We start from the raw sequence: 18,695 nt of genomic DNA, 5'->3' as shown, positions 1-18,695 counted from the left end.
CAGTCAGAACCGTCTATTTGTGAGCAAAGCCGTACGTTGGGTGATAAGCACCGTATAGTACAAAGATACGGACGTCACCACCAGATCATGCCTCGCCAATGAACATGCGCCAAAGCCTCTCGTACAGAGAATCAGCGGAGCGCTGAGAGACGATTCTGAGACGAGTGCTTGATCGGTAAAAGTAAGTCATGCCTGATCATGGGAGATCATGCATCATGAGGCGATGATCGCAGCCCTGAATTCCGATGACCATGTTCGAAGCCGTTCAAAGCTTGTCAAGTAGGGGAACGGATGCGGATGAACCATGAGACGATGGGGCCGATGGGGCCATGAGGACCGGGGGGAGGAGCGGACGGCCATACAGGGAACAAGGCCGATAAACAGATGAATGGATGGAGATGGACAGGCGAGTTGACGATCAGGGGGACGGGATCAGAGGGGGCGAAGACGAGGGTGAAGATGGAGGCGTCGAACGTTGACGGGTGACAGTGCTGGGCTGATGGCGCGTGCGTGGTAAAAGGGGAGAAAGGCGAAAGAGGAGGTGGGACCGCGAGCGTCGAGGGACGGGGAAAGGAAGGAGGGAAACGTACCTGACCGCATGAGGCCGTGATGCAAGGATAGAGAGAGGGTCAATCCGGGTCGCGCTGATGCAGAATCACTAGAGATGCTCGTTCGGTCGGAGGCCGCGGCGAGTCTCTGCGACGCTGTAGCAGCGTCGGCGTTGCATGGCTCGATGAAGGGTGTTCTGCGTCGCCCGTCATTCAGCGACGATGGCTCACCGGGATCGCACGGGAGGTTCCGCAGCTATTGATACGCAACTGAATGGAAATCAACAGGAATCAGCAGGGAATCCTGGATCATGTCGTCAGCGGGCTTCGAACGGAGGGAACGTACGTTAGAAGCCCACCTCTGGCGGATTTGGAAGATATGAATGCACCATGCAGTGAGCGCACAATAAATGTTAATTGGGATATCCTGCGTCGCCTGCGTCCGCCGGAGGATACTGCATTCCGATAGCAGCCCTTCAAGAGCGCAGGGCTCTGTGTTCTCGTCGACAGTGGGATTGGGCCACGTAGGCAGAAATAGAATGTGATAGAGTTGTGTTGGTTGTGTGAAAGCATGAATAATTCGCACTGTCGGCTACAGCTGAATAAAGTCCCTGCCGGCATGCAGACTCCCCCCTTCTCTCTTGCGTGGCACATACTACACTCCACCAGCGAGCGTAGGTTCAGAGGAAAAATAACACGAAATAGCTGCGAGACGAATCAGATCAGCCTTGACATTTCCTAGATCTCCATTAATTCCTTTCGATCGCATCGCATCGCACATCGACTCTGTCGTTACTGGTTCCCGTCATGGACAGCGAGGAAACCCCGCCACACATTATGTATCAGCCCCCATCGCCTATCTTCGATGTTCCCGAATTTCCATCCCTCAGGAGAGTCAAACCATTGCCCAAGCGTAGACGCACGTCCGTCGACGCACCGAGCGCGGCGTCCCACCCGCTCACCGGCGGCTTGCTGCCCTCGATCCTGCCGACTCCACCAGGGCCGGATGCGACGGCGGAGGAGCTAATCGCACACGCCGAGGAGCTCTCTGCGCAGATGGCGCTCCAGTCCTACTACATGCCGATCGTCGGCGGCGTGCAGGACTTCGGGCAGCCCGACTCGGCGCTTTTCGACCGCGGCGGGGCATCGCCCGCCATCGACTTTGGCCTGGCGTTCGGCACACGCGGGTGGGACTTGGGCGAGCAGGAGGAGGGCGACTACGTCGACCATCTGCCGCAGCCGGGGAACACAAAGAAGAGGAAGGTGCCAGCGAATCAGTCTGGCTCGCGGGGCGAACTCGACTCGGTCGACGGGCGGTTGGGCGGGGAGGAGGAGCCGGCGGACAGAGCGATCTTTGTGGGCACGCGGCAGGACGACGAGGCGATGGATATGCTGCGGGCACCGTCACCCGTGGGCGGCGGGGCGCTGCGGAGGCGGGGGCGGATGCTGCCGGCGACGCTCGTGGGGCTGCAGCATAAGGAGATGCTGAAGAGTAGGAAGCGGCAGTTGGCCGCCGTGCTCGGCGCGCTGTCTCATGGCGACACGCTCGCTCTAGACCAAGCGCTGTCAGCGCATTACCCGCTCCTCGCCGCCGCCGCATCCAATGCGCACGCGAGCACGCGCGGCGCTGACTGCAAAGACGCGGATCGCAGGCCTCGCGTACGGAGACGAGCACCGCGCACCGCGCGCCGCATGCTCATCCAGAACACGCCGTTCTCGTACGAACCTACTCTCCCGGCGGTCGACTTCACGTTCGTCTGCCACAGCACGAGTGAGTGTATCGTACGCTCGACATCTACGGCTTCAGATCTGAATCTCTGGCAATTTCACTTTTTCTTTCACGCCCCGCTTCTATTTCAGCTTCGGAGCGGCTGGTCGCCACCCGGGAGGAGGTCGCGGTGCTTCACGCCCGCTTCGAGGTCGAGCTGGCCCGGCAGGCCGCCAAAACCGCCGAGGCAGCGCAGCCTCCCGCCACCTCCGCGTCGGAGGATACACCTTCGAAGCAGCTTGATCACGCACGGCAGAAAGCTCGCACAGGCCCGTCGGCCAATCAGGCTGCGGACCTGGCGCCGGATCCGATGCTTGGCGTCACCAAATCTCGAGGGAAGAAAAAGAAGCGATCGGCGCTCGCGAACGCGTCCAACCCCCACCACCTGCGCAACTACGTGCCTTCCCGCCTCCCAAACCAAGGACAGATCAACGCTGCCCAGACCCAGGCCAACACGCAGAACTACATCAGCCCGCTGCCTCTCCGCTTCTTGTCTGCCCAGATCCCCTCGCGGCGTAAGGACGACCGCGCGCGCACGCCGCTGTCGTCGCTGGTGGATCCCGCGGACGAATGGATCTGTCCGTTCTGTGAGTATCAGCTATTCTATGGGGACGAGCACGCGTATCGGCGTGCGTTGAAGGATCGCAAGAAGATCCTAAAGCGGCGACGAAGGGCACGGGAGCGTGCGGCGGCCGCGGCCAGTGGAAACAGTGCCGCATTGGACAAGGCACCAAAAGACGAAGCGGACACGGAATATGAGCCGGAGCTGACCGCTCCCGCTGCTGCGCCGAAGCAGTCTAGATCCAAGGGGGAGAGGCAGAAGGAAGGAGATAGAGGTGGGGATCATGCGCACGGGGTGGGTAGATAGAACTCTCTTTTTCATGATACGCACAGCGCTTGGGTAGTCATAGCCATACAATTGTTTAGTTAGCCTCTAGTATGCAGACCTCGGAACTTCGCCATCCTAATTATTACATTGCACTGACGGGAGGTCGTCAGCGAGACGGGTGCTTGGAATGCGGACGGAGAGCGACGAAGACGTCCGATTCGGATCCCCCGGAATGGGGATTTACGATAGAATCTATCCAGATATGGCTAGATAGCGACGAAAAGGGGGATGGCGCGCGAACGATTCCCGAAAAGGCTATATATTTCACGAGCCGCTCGGGGGTCAGCTACCCGAAAAGTCAGGAACACCAAGTCCGACTAGGTTCCGTCAGGAGCATCGGGAGGTAAGCACGGGTAAGCAGTTCTAGGGTGGTCTCTGGCTTCAAATAGCTCAACGCATTGCTTAACTGACACAAAGTAGTTTACAGATCTCAATCCCCGTCCACCGACACGATCCGGGACACCTCCAACAGCTCTCAACCCAAGGAGCTCGGCGTCTGGCCCCTTGAGTATTTGCAAAAGTTTAACTACGGTTGACATTGCAGATATCAGTGTATGATCCCGGTTAGTAACGTGCCACGACCCGATATCAATCCAGGAAAATCAGAAAAGTAAGAATCATATCTCCTTTCTCCTGATTTTCACCGTTTGTAGGTCAGATCAGGCAGCTCGTTCTATTCGTTTTCTACCATTCCTTGTTTGACAATGGCGTTGGCATCGGGCGTTCTGAGCGACCCTGGGAGCGACCCATCTCGGTTAACGAAAGTAGTCTTTTGAACCGTTTCTTTGGGTCACTTCTCGTCGCACCTCCCCAATGTCTATTTTACTGCGCTAGGCTACTGCTCTCTCTTATCCTTTCATTCTACACGTAGCATGTCCTGTCAGTGTCACGCGTGAAAGGGATGATGCCCTTGGCCCGCCTTGATTCAGTTCTCTTACTCTCATGTCTTCTCATTCATACCACGACCGCTCATATTTTCCTGGCGCAGCGTCCTCTAGCTCATCCCGCCATACTCAAAATCCCGCCGTGCCGCCAGCGCGTCAAGCCTCTTACTCATCCTTGAACGAGGCGTTGGGCGGCCCCGACAGACAAGTCGACTCGACTTACTATCGCGCCTCCGACTCGCCAAACAATCAGATGTCGTCAGACGGACGATATATATATCAGCATCAGCCAGCCCCTGCGATGGCCTCTTACGACTATCCAGCGTACGCTACAACATCCTACGACGCGCAGCCTCCACCTCCGTTTCCGCAAAATTCCGCACGGCCGCCGCGAACCGCGTCCGCGCAGTCCCATTCGCCGCCTCAACAAGGCCCGTACACCACCTCGCCCACCCCCTATCATCCCTCGTATGGCTCCGCATCCTACGCCGTCCCGCAGACCCAGCCCCAGCCTCAGTGGAATGGCGAGGCGTGGACGCAGTACCAGCAATACGTTCACCCGTCCATTCAGGAACAACCTATCATGCATGGTCCTGGAAGACCCGAGGTGGCTCCAATACCCGTCGCCGCTGCTCCACAGCGCGCATTCATTCCATCCCAACAGCAGCACAGTCCAGCAGTCCAGCGTGGCGCGGACCCGCCAGCCTCGGCTGAGCCGCCGCATAAGGCTAAGCGCGTCAAACGGGACAAGGAGACCGCGACGCGCCAAGAGACGCCACCTTCTTCTACGGGACTCGACTTTCATAAAGTGCGTCGTCGTCGCTCTGCTCTGCTTCCTTCCTCTGAGCGCACGTCGATGTGCAGCTATTAGATTCTTATCGCGTTATAATTGAAACTACCACCACATTGTCCAACGATGGCTCGACTGCGCAAGGCCGGCCATCGTCTGTCGATGCAATACAGCGAATGATGCAGGCGGCGATGTTTGGCTCACAGATGCTAGGGACTGCTACTGGACCACCACCGGCTACCGTGCCTGTTCCTGAATCGAAACCGGGCGGTAATGTGAGCGCGGTTGGGGAGGAAAGCGAGGGGAACCCTTCTAAGCGACAGGCATGTTTTGTCATTCCATCACACCTCGCCCTTTCCGCGCACACCCTCCATTTACGTGCTCATACTCGGGCCATCGTTGTCTAGAAGTCTGAGGGTCCTGTACCCGAAGGGCAAACGTGTCTGGGGTGCAATGCTACGTCGACTCCCGAATGGCGAAAGGGGCCACTTGGTAAGCCATACAAATCGCTATGATATCACGGAATCCAGGCGTTGATTCTCGCGTTCGCTGTCAATTAAGGCCCGCGCACGCTCTGTAACGCCTGTGGACTTGTCTATGCCAAACTCGTATGTCAATCCTCCGTTCAATCATGGAACATGCCGTGTTTCCTGTCTCACCGCATTATGTCGTATTGGCTCCTATAGATCAAAAAGAGGAATCGAGATGCCGCGCGACGGTCAGGCGCCGGGATTTCTCTTCTCGGTCGTACAAATGACGGCGTTCCATTGGACGAAGGTCTCGGCTCGAGCGGAGAGGAAGACGAAGACTCGTACACCTCACAGGATCTCCGCGACGTCGACGATCGTGGAGGGAGGGGGTGATCGAATCCCAGCAGGCGCTTTGCTGTGGTTAAACTTGGGCCACACTTCACAATCCAATTCATTCCTTTCTCTGTCTCTGAATCGCCATCCTACGATCATTTTTCTATTCCATCATACTCTTTCCTTTCGTCTTCAATTCGCTGTGCTTCTTCGGTATGCATTCGGTGAGCTTCGCTGTAATACGATACACATTTTTGGCATATGGCTGCTATATTCCTATTAGGTTCATCATGGCCATCTTTCCTCATCGGGCGTTCCGCCTTGCAGGACTGTATAGTCTTTTAATTTCGCTCATTATTCCAGACCCAGAGGTGATTGCGATTGATCACATCGGTTTCACGAACAGCCGCCTTGAGTCATGCTCCTGGTCTAACGTGTTCTGGGCGACCAGCAGGCCTGCCAGGTTTGTTCCCTTGCGTCTTATCATTCCTTTATCCGCTACGCGGGCAAGCGACGCGACACACGGTATTCCCGCTTGGAGACACTCCAATATCAGCACCGGCACGGATCCCGACGACGGAGTAGACGGGCTGTGGGGTGGTCGGATGACGCGGACAACATTGCATCAAAGACGGTTAGTCACGATCGAGCCTCCTTCATGCCTGTGGCCTGAGGGCCTGACGTTTTGACTCACCTGCTCAACGTTCATACGTTCAACGCCCATGCGTCCTACAGTACTTCTCCAGCGGCCTTATCCCTATGACTAACGCATGATGCAGCTTGGGTTCTTGTGGACCTAAATCTCCCGCATGCAGGTCATGCTCACAGCGCCTCGACGAAGTCGGTGTGTTACATATGGTGGTCATTTCTATGGACTTTCGTATGGCTTAACGTCAGAGTCAGCCTTCGGCCGCCAAGACATCGGTAATGGAGTGCCAGCGATAAGTAATCGTGATTCGTCCACGGTGCACATCCAAATACTCAGCACTCAGCACTCATTTGTGTCCACCTCACCCGAACAATATCAATGCTGCTTGCGATGCTGTCTGTGCAAATGATCCTCGTCGGTTCGCTAGACTGTTCCGTTTGCTTGGCCATGGATGATCTTTGTATGGTTCCAACGAGAAGCCATAGGAAGCCATCCGGTCAACGTTCGGATTTTCAGCGAATCCCGTCTGACATTCGCAAACGGCAGGTCGTTGGCTGAGCGTGGTCAAATGACGAATGATCCGCGACGGTCAGATGTGATGGTCTAAGAGGTAATATTGTTCGCAAGGAACCTTACATGATAGCGTGTCGGGAATCAAGCGAATTGGGAGAACAAGTTTCATCCCATTTCCACTGATACGCAACGCGAGTAAGACAACTAGTCGAATAGCGAACAAAATATCGATTGCCAGAATCAGATGTCGAGCCAAACAATTCTAGCAAACTGAGTCATCCGAAATGAACTACATTTACACGTACGAGTACACACCGAACAAATGCCGTCGAGCCCATGGAGTAAGAAAATAGTAAATACAAACGATCATAGATAATTACCACTCATCGTCCCTGCATACCTCCACTTCCGCCAGCTCCTCCCTGGCCAGCCTTGTTTCCGTTCATATTGACGTTGATCGGCATCTGCGGGACCTGACCTTGCTGCACCTGACCCTGCTGTGTCGGCACGCCCCTTGGGTATCCCACCGGCCATGCAGCGTATCCTTGTGGCACTCGCATCTGAGCCACACCGTACATAGGATATTGAGCCATGATCTGCGCCTGGACCTGTGCAGCTTGAGCCTGAGCCTGAGCCTGAGCCTGCACTTGAGCATGGGCCTGGGCCTGATCAGGCTGTTGCTGCTGCTGTTGCTGCTGCTGTTGCTGCTGCTGTTGCTGATGGGCGAGTTGCATTGCTCGAAGATGAGCAGGACTGTACTGGGAGAACATCATATTCGTTTGGGCGGCATGGGCGGCATTCGGGTGCTGGGAATGCTGCTGCTGATGTTGTTGTTGATGCTGCTGCTGTGGTGTGTGTTGCTGCGGCTGCGCTGCGTGATGCTGCTGCTGCTGCTGTTGTTGTTGTTGTGGCACGTGTTGCTGCTGAGGACCGGGCATGGGAGAACGGTTGGCGATGGGTTGGGCTTGGTTGGTGACCATCGGACTGCTCGTCCCTCCTCGCGTAACCTGCTGTGCACCCTGGACCAGAGGACTGCGCGCCATTAGGGGTACTTGTTGCTGGCTAGCAGTATAGCGTATCATTCGATAGTACTGTTGCATTTGTTGCGCCTGCTGTGGTGTCATGGTCTTCGCACCATTGTTCTGTTTGAATGCTGCCAGCGCCTGGAGATAAGCTTGCTGTGTAGGAAGTTGGGCTTGGGCGTATGCGATCTGCTGTGCCGTCGGGTGTGGCTGTGGCTGTGGTTGTGGTTGTGGTTGTGGTTGTGGTTGTGGTTGTGGTTGTGGTTGTGGTTGTGGTTGTGGTTGTGATTGTGGTTGTGGCTGAAGCGGCGGCTGTGGTTGAGGCGTGAGGCGTGGGCGGGATGGCGGATGCGATTGCGATGGAAGGTGAGGTTGCGGATGTTGATGCTGAAGGTGTGGTTGCGGCTGTAGCGACTGAGTTTGAGCTTGCGGCGTTTGTGAGTGAGGGTGCATGAGTGTTTGCGTCTGCGGCTGCGTTTGTGGCTGAGGCAAGGGCTGAGGCTGAGGCTGGGGCTGAGGCATAGCTTGAGATGCTTGCAGAGGTCGTGCCCTAGATTGTGGTGGCTGCAGCTGCGGCTGCGATTGTGGATGCGGTTGTGGATGCGGTTGTGGATGCGGTTGTGGATGCGGTTGTGTTGCCTGTTTGTGTGTCTGTGCTTGCGGTGTGGGTGGAGGAGGATGGAGTGCATGTACGTGTGGCGAGGCAGTGGCAGCAGGATGAGCTGGAGACGCCATCGGCCTTGGGGGCTCCGATGACGCCGCAATATAGCCACTCGCAGCGGCAGGATGTGGCGAGCGTGAGGTGGGTCGCGGTGATGGTTGGAGCTGTCGAATGAGGTGGGGAGCGAGTTGTGTAGGAAGAGGAGCCGGCGTCGGTATTGGCATAGGCGTCCCGGCGTTGGTGGGGGTTGGATCGCCCGACTCAATCTTCTTGAGGGCCTTCAATTTCTGAGGATCGGGAGCAGAGGATTGAGCTGAGACAGGGGTGGCCGACGTCCGTGGCGGCTGAGCGGGAACAGCTTGAGGTATAGGTGTTGGCGCGGCCGGTGGAGGTTTAACATCTAATGGCTGCCTACTTGTGCCGTTCGTGCCACTTTTCCCCGCCTTCACCCGTTCTATCAGATCCAGTACCCGGTATCTGAGGCAGAATTTCGTGAATTTATGATCCAGACGAGAGACAAGGATCACGTACGAAGGAGTCACAGAGCGATTCTGTTGTGGGTTCATGAACTGCATAATCTTCGCTTTGCGTGCCAAAGCTAATTCGTCTGCCTCGCCTTGACCCAACGCCGCAGCTTTCCGCTTTCTCGGTCGCAAAGGCACAGGGGTTCTGGGGGCTGAGACCCTGTACATGCTGTTCGCTATACGGCCAAGGTGAGGATCCGGGTCGAGGCAGATGGGCCCTGACGTGGCGAGCTGTGGCGACGTGATGTCAGGGGAACCCAGATCGAACCGAGAACGATGGACTGACTAATATACGCGCTTCAACTTCCAGTGCATCGTGGTCCGTCCACTTGCTACCTGTCTTCTGGTTCAATAGACATAGGTCGGCCCAGATGCTCTCGGGATTAGGACGAAGCACCCAGCGTGTGAGTGTATAAGGTGGCCGAGCTTCCTCGGGAATTCTCTTGTCTTTCGACTTGTTCGTATAGTCTTGTAGCTCGACTATCATACACCCTGGTAATTAGCCGTCAGCATGAGAAAAGCATTCGGCTATGGCGAGAGCAGTTATGAACAGCCTTTGCAGAAGTCTCGGATCACGAAGTCCATGACATACAACCAAGGGGTCATACAGTGCGCATATAGGGTAGACTTCTAACAACATTGTCGCACTCAACGTCATTACCATTGCCTGCGTAGATCCTTGCTGGCAGATAGAACGGATGCCCCTGAGGCATCAGGCCACGAATGTAGATCGCAAATGAACCATGGTTTGCCACTGAACGTCGCCAGACGGGATCAAAGATACTTGTGATGCAAACCAGGTCTCAAATCCCAAGCAAGACACGATATCTGCGGCAATGGGAGCGGGCACGCACCTTCATAGAAGGGGACCTTGGCCGCATCGAATAGCTCAAGGAGATCTACAGGTATCCGGCTTGCTCTGATATCATCTAGGAGAGCCTAAACGATCACTGAGCGATGTCCAATATCAAACAGTACAAGAAGCTTACAGCCGCCGGGCTATTGTACAGAAACTTGGATCCAGAGTTCAGTGTCCAGTGGTCGGGGTATAATTGGATCGAAAGGGAGGCTGGTGCGTCCCCGTACTTGTCAAGAAGGTCTGAGGCATGGCGCGTCAGATTATATGTCATTGGGGCAGACTCGGAGATGACACTGTTGCACGTAAGAGAGGCTAGAGAGTCGTAGAGCAGCGTGTCGAGTCGGTCAGAGCAGCAGCTCGAGCTGCGAGTCGCGCTGCAACGCGTCAAGAGCATGATTAGTCAGCTCAAGCCCGCTGCTCATCAGCGGGCGATGTAGCCGTGAGAACTTCGCCTTCGCCATGGAAGGCCAACTGCGAGAGGCAAGTTCCTCCTTGCCTCCCTTGCGAGCCAACATTCTCAATATCGCGTGCAGCTTCTCCCGTTTCTTCACGATCGAAACCCCCAAGTGCGGCAGATTGCTCTGTCAAATTTACTAACCCAAACACCGAAGGATGCGCCCCATCGCAAAATCTTTTTCTCTGGATCGCAATCCGGTGGTCTACAGAAAGCAAAAGACAGTGATGTTATTCGAGATCTGAAACTTTTATGCAGGGATAGTCTGGTATGTTGCGACACCGTCCAACGTAAATGTGGAAGTTAAAATTGAATATAGGCAGTCGCGCACGACGCATTTCGCGCGTTGGTAAACCTGTCCGATTCTTCGACCCTCGCCGCCTCTCTCTCAGAGCCTTCTTTCCTCAACTTTGTTGTTTCATACCTAGCTGTGAGTAGCTCGTTCCGACCGTTATTAGATCGTTTGATGGAAATTGTCCAGAATCCCCAAGCAACTTTGGCAGATCTTGCAGCGATGCTCCTCTCCAATCTGACTACGTCAGCCTCAACATGCGCTGCGCTGTTGTCTATGAAGATCTCGGTTATCGCAGACAAATCGTCATCGGTTTCTATCTATCCCACCCAGTCGCGCTCCGGAACCTGTGCAGCCCCTGTTCCATACCCCGCAGGTGACGAGCTAAGGGTCGACGCACTACCTTTACTACTTGATGCATTCGTGCGCGGTGCAAATGCAGAATTAATCGTAGAAAAGGAAAAACGAAGGCAGAAGGGCGAGCTACACTTCCTATCTAGCGTCTTCGCCAATCTGTCTACGGTACGATTTCTCTTGTTTCTGAAAGGACATCGTCTGAAAAATCCAACCTTCTTTGTAGACGTCAGGTGGTCGCATGTTCTTCTTGACACCACGATCAGCGGATGCCTTGTCGCCTGGAGGCTCCTTGGAGTATCCTTTATCGAAACTTGTCGTCTTCACGGAGCACAAGGATACTATCCGTCGAGGGGGTGTTATTTCGACGCTGAAGTACGTTTCGCTAAAATTCGCTTTAATCATTCCAATCGTGTTAAGTTCTTCCGATCAGAAACTGTACATTTTACAAGCAAGGACACCAAGCCATCCTGCTTCCCGAATCCGAATCTGTATCTGTTCCTCCTTCGCCCGAAAAGGCACCAGGAATCGAAGCATTACCATACATATTATTACCCCTTGCTGGACCCGAGGAATTTGACTTAGAGGTGTGTTACACGCTGTTACACGTCGTTCGCTGCTTCTGGGAGGGTTCTTTACACGGGCACCGTAGATTCAGGAACTCCTTCCCGCAGCACTGCAATTCCTTCCGCCCACGAAAAAACGCGAGGCTGATCCAGCCCTCCGTCTGATGTTGGTTGAGATGCTATTGCTTTTGTGTACAACGCGTTGGGGGCGCGACTATCTGAGGGGCAACGGAGTTTACGAAGTGGTGCGCTCATTGCATGAGAACGAAATGGTCGACAAGGCGAGTGCTATTTTTAGCATTTGAAATACACACACTCATGGAGCGCCGGTAGATATCCGAACACATCGAGAGACTTGTAAATCTGATTCATGGTGATGAAGCTGAAGGCCCTGAGACTGCGGACGAAGGACAGATTGAAGAAATCGTAGAGCATGGGAAAGACGACGAAGACGATACGATTGAAGAAGTATAGAAAGCGTTCCGCTCGAAACATTCACCAGATGTAAGCCTCTCACGTGTATTTTCAACACATTGTAGCCCTTTACTTCTCGTATATGACCTGCATCATGATCGCGTCAGCGCGTTAGCGCATGCAGAGGCTTACTTCACGCATCAAAGTCAAGTTTGTATGGTGCGATCATGCATCAAGTTTCGAACCCAACAAAGCAAAACGAAGTCCCCTCGTCGCCGCAGCGGCCATCTCGCGCATGCAGAGGCATGCAGGCATCAGCTTGGCGACTCACAGCCCATACTTGTTCGCTCCACGCCCCGTATCCACTCGTATCCATGGCCCTTGTTTGCACCGGAGCCGGGTTGTGAGGCTCTAGTTGCCTCCATTCTATTTTCATCTCTCGCGGTGAATCTGCTGGAGATTCGGTCTCGATTTGTCTAAAAGACCCACTAAGATCCAGGGCAGGCGTTTGGAAGTGCGTTTACATAACGAAGTCGCCATAAACATATTTTCGCACACAACTGGCCGGCCGTATATAAAAGGGGAGGGAGTGGTAGGTGGAACCCCAGCTTCGCTCGCTTTGGTTGTTAGTCCTTTCCATTCACCTTTCCTTTTTTCAAACTTTCTCTCCGCGCCGGTCAGGAATCGACGCGCTGAAGCTCTATACGGCTCCTTAACACAATCGTCCTCCCTCTTCGTGCCGCGCACACATTCTTTCCGACTCGAAGTCGTCCTCTTTGTTACCCTTCCCTGAGCACCGTCTTCACTCCCTCGCCCGCATTTCAAGATGTTGTTCCGTCAGATCCTCGTTCCCGTTGCTCTTGCCTTCATCAGCTCTGCTGCCGCTGCCCCCACCATCATGGCAAGTATCTACCCCTCCCTGCACATGTAGAAGGTTATGCTGATATATATAAAATAGGGTCGTGCTGGTGACTCCGTCGCATATGCCGGTTTCGCTCGTAAAAATGTTAGACTCATATCTAACTCTCCGTGCTGCATGTGTGCTTACCTGTCTTTCCAGAGCGCAGCTCAATCTAGCAGCACCGCTGCCTCGGCCGACAGCTCGGCGGCGAACTCTACTGCTGTTGATAGCGCGTCAGCGGCGAACTCGACTTCTGTCGACAGCTCTGCAGCCAACTCGACTTCTGTCGACAGCTCTGCAGCCAACTCGACTTCTGTCGATAGCTCTGCGGCGAACTCCACTTCGGTTGACGCTGGATCCGCGAATGACACCGCCGCCGCTGCTGGTGCTACTGCTACGGTTACGGTGACAGTTACCGCCGACGTCGCGGCTGCCACTGGTAACGCTACGGTGAGTGTTCGAGAGCGGTTTGTTTCCATATTTTTCCATCAGGAGGCTGATGGCGAACATTAACAGGCTACAGCCGCAAAGAAGGCTAAGGCCAAGGCTGCAAAGGCCGCGAAGGCTGCGAAGAAAAAGGCGGCTGCAGCTGCGAAGGCAGCTGCCGCAGGCAACTCTACTGCTGCCGCCTCCAGTTCGAACTCGACTGACTCTGCCGCTGCCGCCGCCGCCTCGGACGCTGCCGCCACTGCGGCTGTGACTGACTCTGCCGCCGCCGCCGTTGCTACTGGTGCGGCCGCCGACTCTGCCGCTAACAGCACGGATGCTGCAGGCGCAGCGGAGGTCGTCAAAGCGCTCAAGGCCGCTAAGTTGATCGACTTGCGCAGGTGAGCCCTATCTGCTATTTTCGTCTCCCGACATCCCGGAATTCACCATGGCGATGCGCAATATTCAGGTCGGGCATGCGCCGCGCGTACCTCAACCGCATCGACTGAATGTTGAGATCTTGAGATTGGACGTGATACGGCAGGAGGATGTCCCGTGCATGGATGTTTTATCTTCGTAGTCGATGCACGGACACTTGTTACCCCCACCCCACGGACTGATGGACTTTTGTGTTGTCGTTCTACAGTAGCTCGAGCTTCAGTTTGTCATCCTTTTAGTTTTGCTTGACTGGATATTCTTTCCGCCAATGCAAGCGTCCGCAATCTTGAAAATCCCATGGGCAGAGGAAAGCTAGAAGATTTGAGTCGAGGCAGGGACATTGGATGTGTTCGTGTGAGCATCACGAATTATCACCAGAAGAAGCTGATCCGTTGGAGCATCAGGTGCATCAGAAAGGTTCTGATTCATTGTATAGACGTGTATCCAGAATTTCATGTCTCGATGGACGTTGCGAATGACGACCAAACGATATCCTTGAATCAGCTTCTGGCTCCATCGAGGTGCTTGCAAACCTCTCGGACTTCGTGTTCGACTGCTTTGCGTTCTCTCAACGAAGCAGATGACCGAATCCTTGACGTCATACCCCTTTCTGTCTAGTAAACCGAACTAGACCTTACTCTGAATGCACCTCGTGCGACAAGCAATGGCAGAGTGGAAAAATGGTAAATATGGAAACAATAGTGGTGTGTGTGTATTTACTGACCGGTCCGATGTCAATCTACGTATTGTACTAAACACCACGCAAACTAGCCAAAGATGTCAATGTCACGATGTCATTAAGATGCGAGGTGCTATATGGGAATGAATACGCATAAGACGAGAGGAAGTGAGGAGAGAGAGGACAAAATATATGCAAGGGTATCTGAGACGAAGGAAACGACCAGGTACAACAAAAAAGAGACACAACATATCACCTCGCCGCTCGCACGGCATCTAATACAACCGAACATGGCAATCGCGCATCCTTCCACAATCAGAAGCAGGAGCGACAAGAGAAAGAGGGTCCTCCGCGGTCATTTGGACATCGAACTCGGAGCCCTCGACGTTCGGGCGCCACCAACCCTACTGAACCCGGCCTCGCTTCCGCGCCACGCGATCCTCGCCTCCCGAAACATCGACCCCACGTCGTCCACGTCCACATCTACGTCCACGTCCATGTCCACATTGATATTGATGTTGACGTCATCGTCGTCGTCAAAATCCCGCCCCTCGTCGCACGAAAGCGCGTCGTCCGTGTGCACGACGCTTGACTCCGCCTCGCTCTCGCTCGTGTCTGCCGCAGCGCAGAGCGGCGACGTGGGCCCGAGCGAGAGCCGCGAGATGTTCCGGCGGAACATGAGGCTCTGCTGCTGACGGGTGGCCTCCGCGCCGCGACCGAAGGCGTCACGGTCGCGCGAGAGTCCTGCCGCGTGCCGGCGAAGGCTGAACTTCACCAGGGTGTCTTCAACAGGGGGACTCGGTGGGTAGAGCGAGAAGGGCGAAGGCGGAGGGAGGACGGGCGACGGAAGGGCCTTGAGCGTGAGGTGCGGAGGCGGGGCTGTTGTGCTATTGGCGTCTTCTTTGAAGGGGAGGGTGAAGTATGAGAACGAGGAAGGGGTGGATTCGTCGTAGTCGGATTCCATTGCAGGCGAGAATGAGGGCGACGACGACGAAGAGGGGGCGTTTGAGGAAGGTGGGGTTGGCATTGGGGAAGACAGGAGCACTGACGATGGATACGGTATTGAATAGGAAGGAGAAGTCGAAGAAGAGTGAGATGGAAGCAGAGGCGAGGGCGGGACAGAGCAAGAGGGGGATTCCGTAGGTGTGTCGGTAGGTGTGTCTAGAAGTGGCAGGAAGTGGAATTTACGGGCGATCGGGAATCGAGGAGACGGCGAAGATGTACGGGATGGCGCGAGCGATGATTCTGTCGAGGAAGCGGGGGGAGTTTTCGGAGGAGAGGGGGCATGTGCGGTGGCCATTGCTATTTGCGCGAGCGGAGGGGGCGATGGCGGAGGCGGATTTATGGGAAGTCGAGGAGATGATGACGAAGGCAGACTCGGAGGCTGCGGATCCGAGGACGAGGGTGAGTGGGGTAAGAGAGGAAGGAGACCAAGCGGGACTCTGCTGAGGTACTGAGGAGTTGCGGGCCGGTTTGTAGGCTTTTCGGGATCTGGGAGCTGCGCCGCGCGCGGGAGCGAAAGTTGTATCTCCTTTAGCTCAAGTATGTCCCTGTCGGAGGCAATGTTCGTGGCAAGATGTCAGAGCTCGCACAGAGGTTTGAATTTATGGGCGAGCTGCATCTCGTGGGGCGGCGCCTATTCATGACGCCAGCGGCACGGGACGCGTTCGAGAAAGGGGAAAGAAAAGAAACCGGGCGGCGCACGGGGGAAAATGGACGCGGGCGGCACAAGTATGGAGGACATTTATAAACACTCACTGGTAAGACAGCCGGGACGATACGTCTACGGGCGAGCGGTCCCATTCATCTGCGACGAAAACTTGGTCGCAGGTCCTGGCGCAAAACGTGACACACTTGTGGTGAGCCGCCTGAGCATGCGAACAGGACGGTCCCGATGGGGTATGTGAAGGCGACGGTGCATGTTTGAGACAACCCTTCATCGTCTTTTAACGTCGTCGTCGTCGTCGTTTGAAGGCAGAGCAATTGAAGGGAGAGTGCGAAAATAGTGCAGCTGTGTCGACAGCGAATGTGGAGCAGGAGTTCAGGGGCTGGTCGGGGAGTTACGGAACGGTGCCGTCTTCGGCCGATGCCTCGCCCTACCGAGTCCGAAACGAACAGGCAGTGAACAGGCGCCTACAGGCGCTAATGCTGCGGCCTGCCGCCTGGCATGAGTCTCGAGACTGATACTTGTAGTCTAGAACTGTAACGTCAAATCCCACTCTATAGCAGATTGAATGCGGGAAGGGTGTCGCCAGAACCTTCATATGTCACAACATCTTATGAATTCTCAATTCCTCGCCGAGTCTAGCAGACCGATTCCTGCCATCTCGCCCTGCAAACGATGGCGCTTGACAACGTTGGATCGAAACTTTGCTAGGACAGCGATCAGCGAGATGCCTCGAAGGGCTCCAGCGCCCTCATGCTGCATGCCCTGTCGTACGCAGCCGTCGAGACACAACGAAGCGCATGCATGACTGAGATTGGCGACGAGGTCAACGCTAGGACACTATGAAGTGTCGTGTTGCCGGTCGCTCTAAACAACAAGAAGAGCGTGAGATCGTCCGCGAAGAGCGCAATGCCGAGCTGACTGTAGAGAAACGGGTTTCCACGGCTGCTGTGACAGTGAGCGTCCGCATGCACATTACAAAACAGGCTGAAAAGATATCAGATCTAAACCCGTCCGCCTTGGCGCCCTGTATTCCAAGTCGACACAATCAATGAGTCTCGTGGGCGGGCGCCGGCGAAGAGACGCCTTGAGGCGAAAACACGCACGCGCTGGGTTCCTGTACATTGGTCTTTGAAATCTTTCGTGAATTAAATGTCCGCGAACGAAGGTAAGATAGGGGACCGAAGCTAGCCCACCGTGAATGGGGCGTAGATGGTCCACAAAGATCGGGTAATCAACTGCAGGTGTTGAATCCGGCATGAAAGAAGCACTGTGATAAGGCGCATATTGCACTTCTTCGTTAAAAAATCTTCGGCCAGGTAAGAGGCCATGCAAACAGGTGTCCGCTGGGATGCCGCGAGAATCTCCCGGAATGGCCATACATAGCTGCGACGATCAATGCAAGCGGGCAGAGAAGATTGCAAAATGTACAAGTACAATTGGATTGTGTCGTGATGGCGGGTATCACAGGAGTCAAAATTATGACTGTCCTAAGTAGATGAAGCTGATGACCCCTCGCTAGTCTTAGATACGATGAATGACACCTGGGAAAATTCTATGGAACGCGAAGTCAACAGTCCGTTCACGACGCGCAAGCTGACACCATACGCACCCTAGCGCGCCCACGAGGGCAATAATAAGGCCCCAAACAAAAGGGACCCACCTGCACGAGTGACACAACAACGATCAGGCTTGTGCCCAACACGAAACAACAACGAAATCGTTGACGCACGTGCTCATGCTGAAATCCGCCGAGTGGTACAGGCCCGCCAATATGTACCCTACGATGACGCTCTCTGCGAGAGCCGCGCCGACGGCGGCAACCATGAACGTGAACAGAACGAGAAGGGCATGGACAAGCGGCGAGCGGCGGTCGTTCTGCTGGTGCAGGCGGGGCGGCTGATCCAGGAAGGACGGCGTTATTGGTGTTATCGGTGTCTGGGAGACATGATGGAGGAGGGCAGAGGGAGATGTCGCTGAAGAGGAAGAGAGGGGAGTTAGTGGGATGGGGATATGCGGAGTCGACGGAGGTGGTGGGAAAAGCGTGTGCGCGCGCGGAGGACGTGCTGGTGTTCGTGGTCGCACGCGCGGAGGTTTGAAGCGACGCGGCGGGAAGGCGATGTTGACAAACGCGTAGAACCCGCAAAACAGAAAGAGCGGCGCGTGGAAGATCAGAGCCCAGTAGAATGTGAAGCGGAAGATGTCTGCGCGGGCGGTAGCAATCAGCCAAGCTGCGTCGAGTAAACATAGACAGAGTGCTGAGGGTATACCGTTTGCATTGTATAGATAACGTCCGTTCGACTGCACCGGTCCGTGATGTTCAAGATTATAAACCTCGATGACAGGGTTATAGAGCGATGGCCATTCGGGTATGGGCGACCTTGTGGGCAAGGCAGCATCACCGAAACTCATAGTTGAGAACAATTAGGTCCTAAGCGCTCGGGTGTTTCAAGTAAGCCAGCTCAGAGACTCCTGGAGTATTCGAAGACGATGCTAGCTCACAAGCATGTAGTTAGTTGCAATACAATGGGTTCGATGCAGCCTGGTATTAGAGAGCGGCGCGGTCCGTGGGAAAGCGTTCCCAATATGGAGCCA

At 55.0% G+C, this 18,695-nt stretch overlaps 8 protein-coding genes across 8 annotated transcripts; 4 read left to right on the top strand and 4 right to left on the bottom strand.

Annotated features, from left to right (window-relative positions):
- Window positions 1-275: 275 nt before the first annotated feature.
- Window positions 276-761, bottom strand: HETIRDRAFT_104518 (uncharacterized protein; the record flags this gene model as incomplete). Its single annotated transcript, XM_009551201.1, has 2 exons — window positions 276-590; window positions 660-761. 2 exons carry the CDS (start codon window positions 759-761, stop codon window positions 276-278), a joined length of 417 nt encoding a protein of 138 aa, XP_009549496.1.
- A 594-nt stretch (window positions 762-1,355) lies between these two features.
- On the top strand, window positions 1,356-3,741 carry HETIRDRAFT_453702 (uncharacterized protein; the record flags this gene model as incomplete). The annotated part of the gene is made up of 4 exons (XM_009551200.1): window positions 1,356-2,319; window positions 2,409-3,172; window positions 3,316-3,548; window positions 3,633-3,741. The coding sequence occupies 4 exons, from the start codon at window positions 1,356-1,358 to the stop codon at window positions 3,739-3,741; spliced, it is 2,070 nt and encodes a 689-aa protein (XP_009549495.1).
- On the top strand, window positions 3,635-5,952 carry HETIRDRAFT_435671 (uncharacterized protein). The gene is made up of 6 exons (XM_009551199.1): window positions 3,635-3,768; window positions 4,204-4,897; window positions 4,954-5,202; window positions 5,287-5,371; window positions 5,441-5,487; window positions 5,566-5,952. The coding sequence occupies exons 2-6, from the start codon at window positions 4,343-4,345 to the stop codon at window positions 5,740-5,742; spliced, it is 1,113 nt and encodes a 370-aa protein (XP_009549494.1). The 5' UTR covers window positions 3,635-3,768; window positions 4,204-4,342; the 3' UTR covers window positions 5,743-5,952.
- Window positions 5,953-6,996: 1,044 nt separating this feature from the next.
- On the bottom strand, window positions 6,997-10,304 carry HETIRDRAFT_460134 (uncharacterized protein; the record flags this gene model as incomplete). Its single annotated transcript, XM_009551198.1, has 5 exons — window positions 6,997-9,004; window positions 9,059-9,282; window positions 9,338-9,543; window positions 9,906-9,990; window positions 10,041-10,304. The coding sequence occupies 5 exons, from the start codon at window positions 10,302-10,304 to the stop codon at window positions 7,228-7,230; spliced, it is 2,556 nt and encodes an 851-aa protein (XP_009549493.1). The 3' UTR covers window positions 6,997-7,227.
- Window positions 10,305-10,369: 65 nt separating this feature from the next.
- HETIRDRAFT_156119 (uncharacterized protein) lies at window positions 10,370-12,151 on the top strand (the record flags this gene model as incomplete). Its single annotated transcript, XM_009551197.1, has 8 exons — window positions 10,370-10,390; window positions 10,444-10,632; window positions 10,684-10,794; window positions 10,846-11,178; window positions 11,237-11,385; window positions 11,444-11,597; window positions 11,663-11,857; window positions 11,910-12,151. The coding sequence occupies 8 exons, from the start codon at window positions 10,370-10,372 to the stop codon at window positions 12,048-12,050; spliced, it is 1,293 nt and encodes a 430-aa protein (XP_009549492.1). The 3' UTR covers window positions 12,051-12,151.
- A 466-nt stretch (window positions 12,152-12,617) lies between these two features.
- Window positions 12,618-13,623, top strand: HETIRDRAFT_441279 (uncharacterized protein; the record flags this gene model as incomplete). Its single annotated transcript, XM_009551196.1, has 4 exons — window positions 12,618-12,891; window positions 12,949-12,996; window positions 13,051-13,341; window positions 13,408-13,623. Coding segments are annotated over exons 1-4 (630 nt in total), but the record flags the coding sequence as incomplete, so codon positions are not given.
- A 798-nt stretch (window positions 13,624-14,421) lies between these two features.
- Window positions 14,422-15,960, bottom strand: HETIRDRAFT_441278 (uncharacterized protein). The gene has a single exon (XM_009551195.1). It carries the CDS (start codon window positions 15,732-15,734, stop codon window positions 14,790-14,792), a length of 945 nt encoding a protein of 314 aa, XP_009549490.1. The 5' UTR covers window positions 15,735-15,960; the 3' UTR covers window positions 14,422-14,789.
- A 1,664-nt stretch (window positions 15,961-17,624) lies between these two features.
- HETIRDRAFT_324180 (uncharacterized protein) lies at window positions 17,625-18,512 on the bottom strand (the record flags this gene model as incomplete). The annotated part of the gene is made up of 4 exons (XM_009551194.1): window positions 17,625-17,763; window positions 17,833-18,076; window positions 18,206-18,304; window positions 18,371-18,512. The coding sequence occupies 4 exons, from the start codon at window positions 18,510-18,512 to the stop codon at window positions 17,625-17,627; spliced, it is 624 nt and encodes a 207-aa protein (XP_009549489.1).
- Window positions 18,513-18,695: the final 183 nt, after the last annotated feature.

Source organism: Heterobasidion irregulare (genome assembly GCF_000320585.1).
Source record: "Heterobasidion irregulare TC 32-1 unplaced genomic scaffold scaffold_08, whole genome shotgun sequence".
NCBI lineage: Eukaryota > Fungi > Basidiomycota > Agaricomycetes > Russulales > Bondarzewiaceae > Heterobasidion > Heterobasidion irregulare.
Note: the sequence above shows the minus strand (reverse complement) of the source record. Positions and strands in the feature narration are given on the sequence as shown.

What these genes read in the sequence shown, in the direction of transcription:
- HETIRDRAFT_435671 (XM_009551199.1), top strand. Translation starts at nt 4,343, where the DNA reads ATGTCGTCAGACGGACGATATATATATCAGCATCAGCCAGCCCCTGCG. An exon ending in GGAACCCTTCTAAGCGACAG is followed by an intron (nt 5,203 to 5,286) that starts GCATGTTTTGTC and finishes ATCGTTGTCTAG; the next exon opens with AAGTCTGAGGGTCCTGTACC. An exon ending in GACTTGTCTATGCCAAACTC is followed by an intron (nt 5,488 to 5,565) that starts GTATGTCAATCC and finishes TGGCTCCTATAG; the next exon opens with ATCAAAAAGAGGAATCGAGA.
- HETIRDRAFT_441278 (XM_009551195.1), bottom strand. Translation starts at nt 15,734, where the DNA reads ATGGCCACCGCACATGCCCCCTCTCCTCCGAAAACTCCCCCCGCTTCC.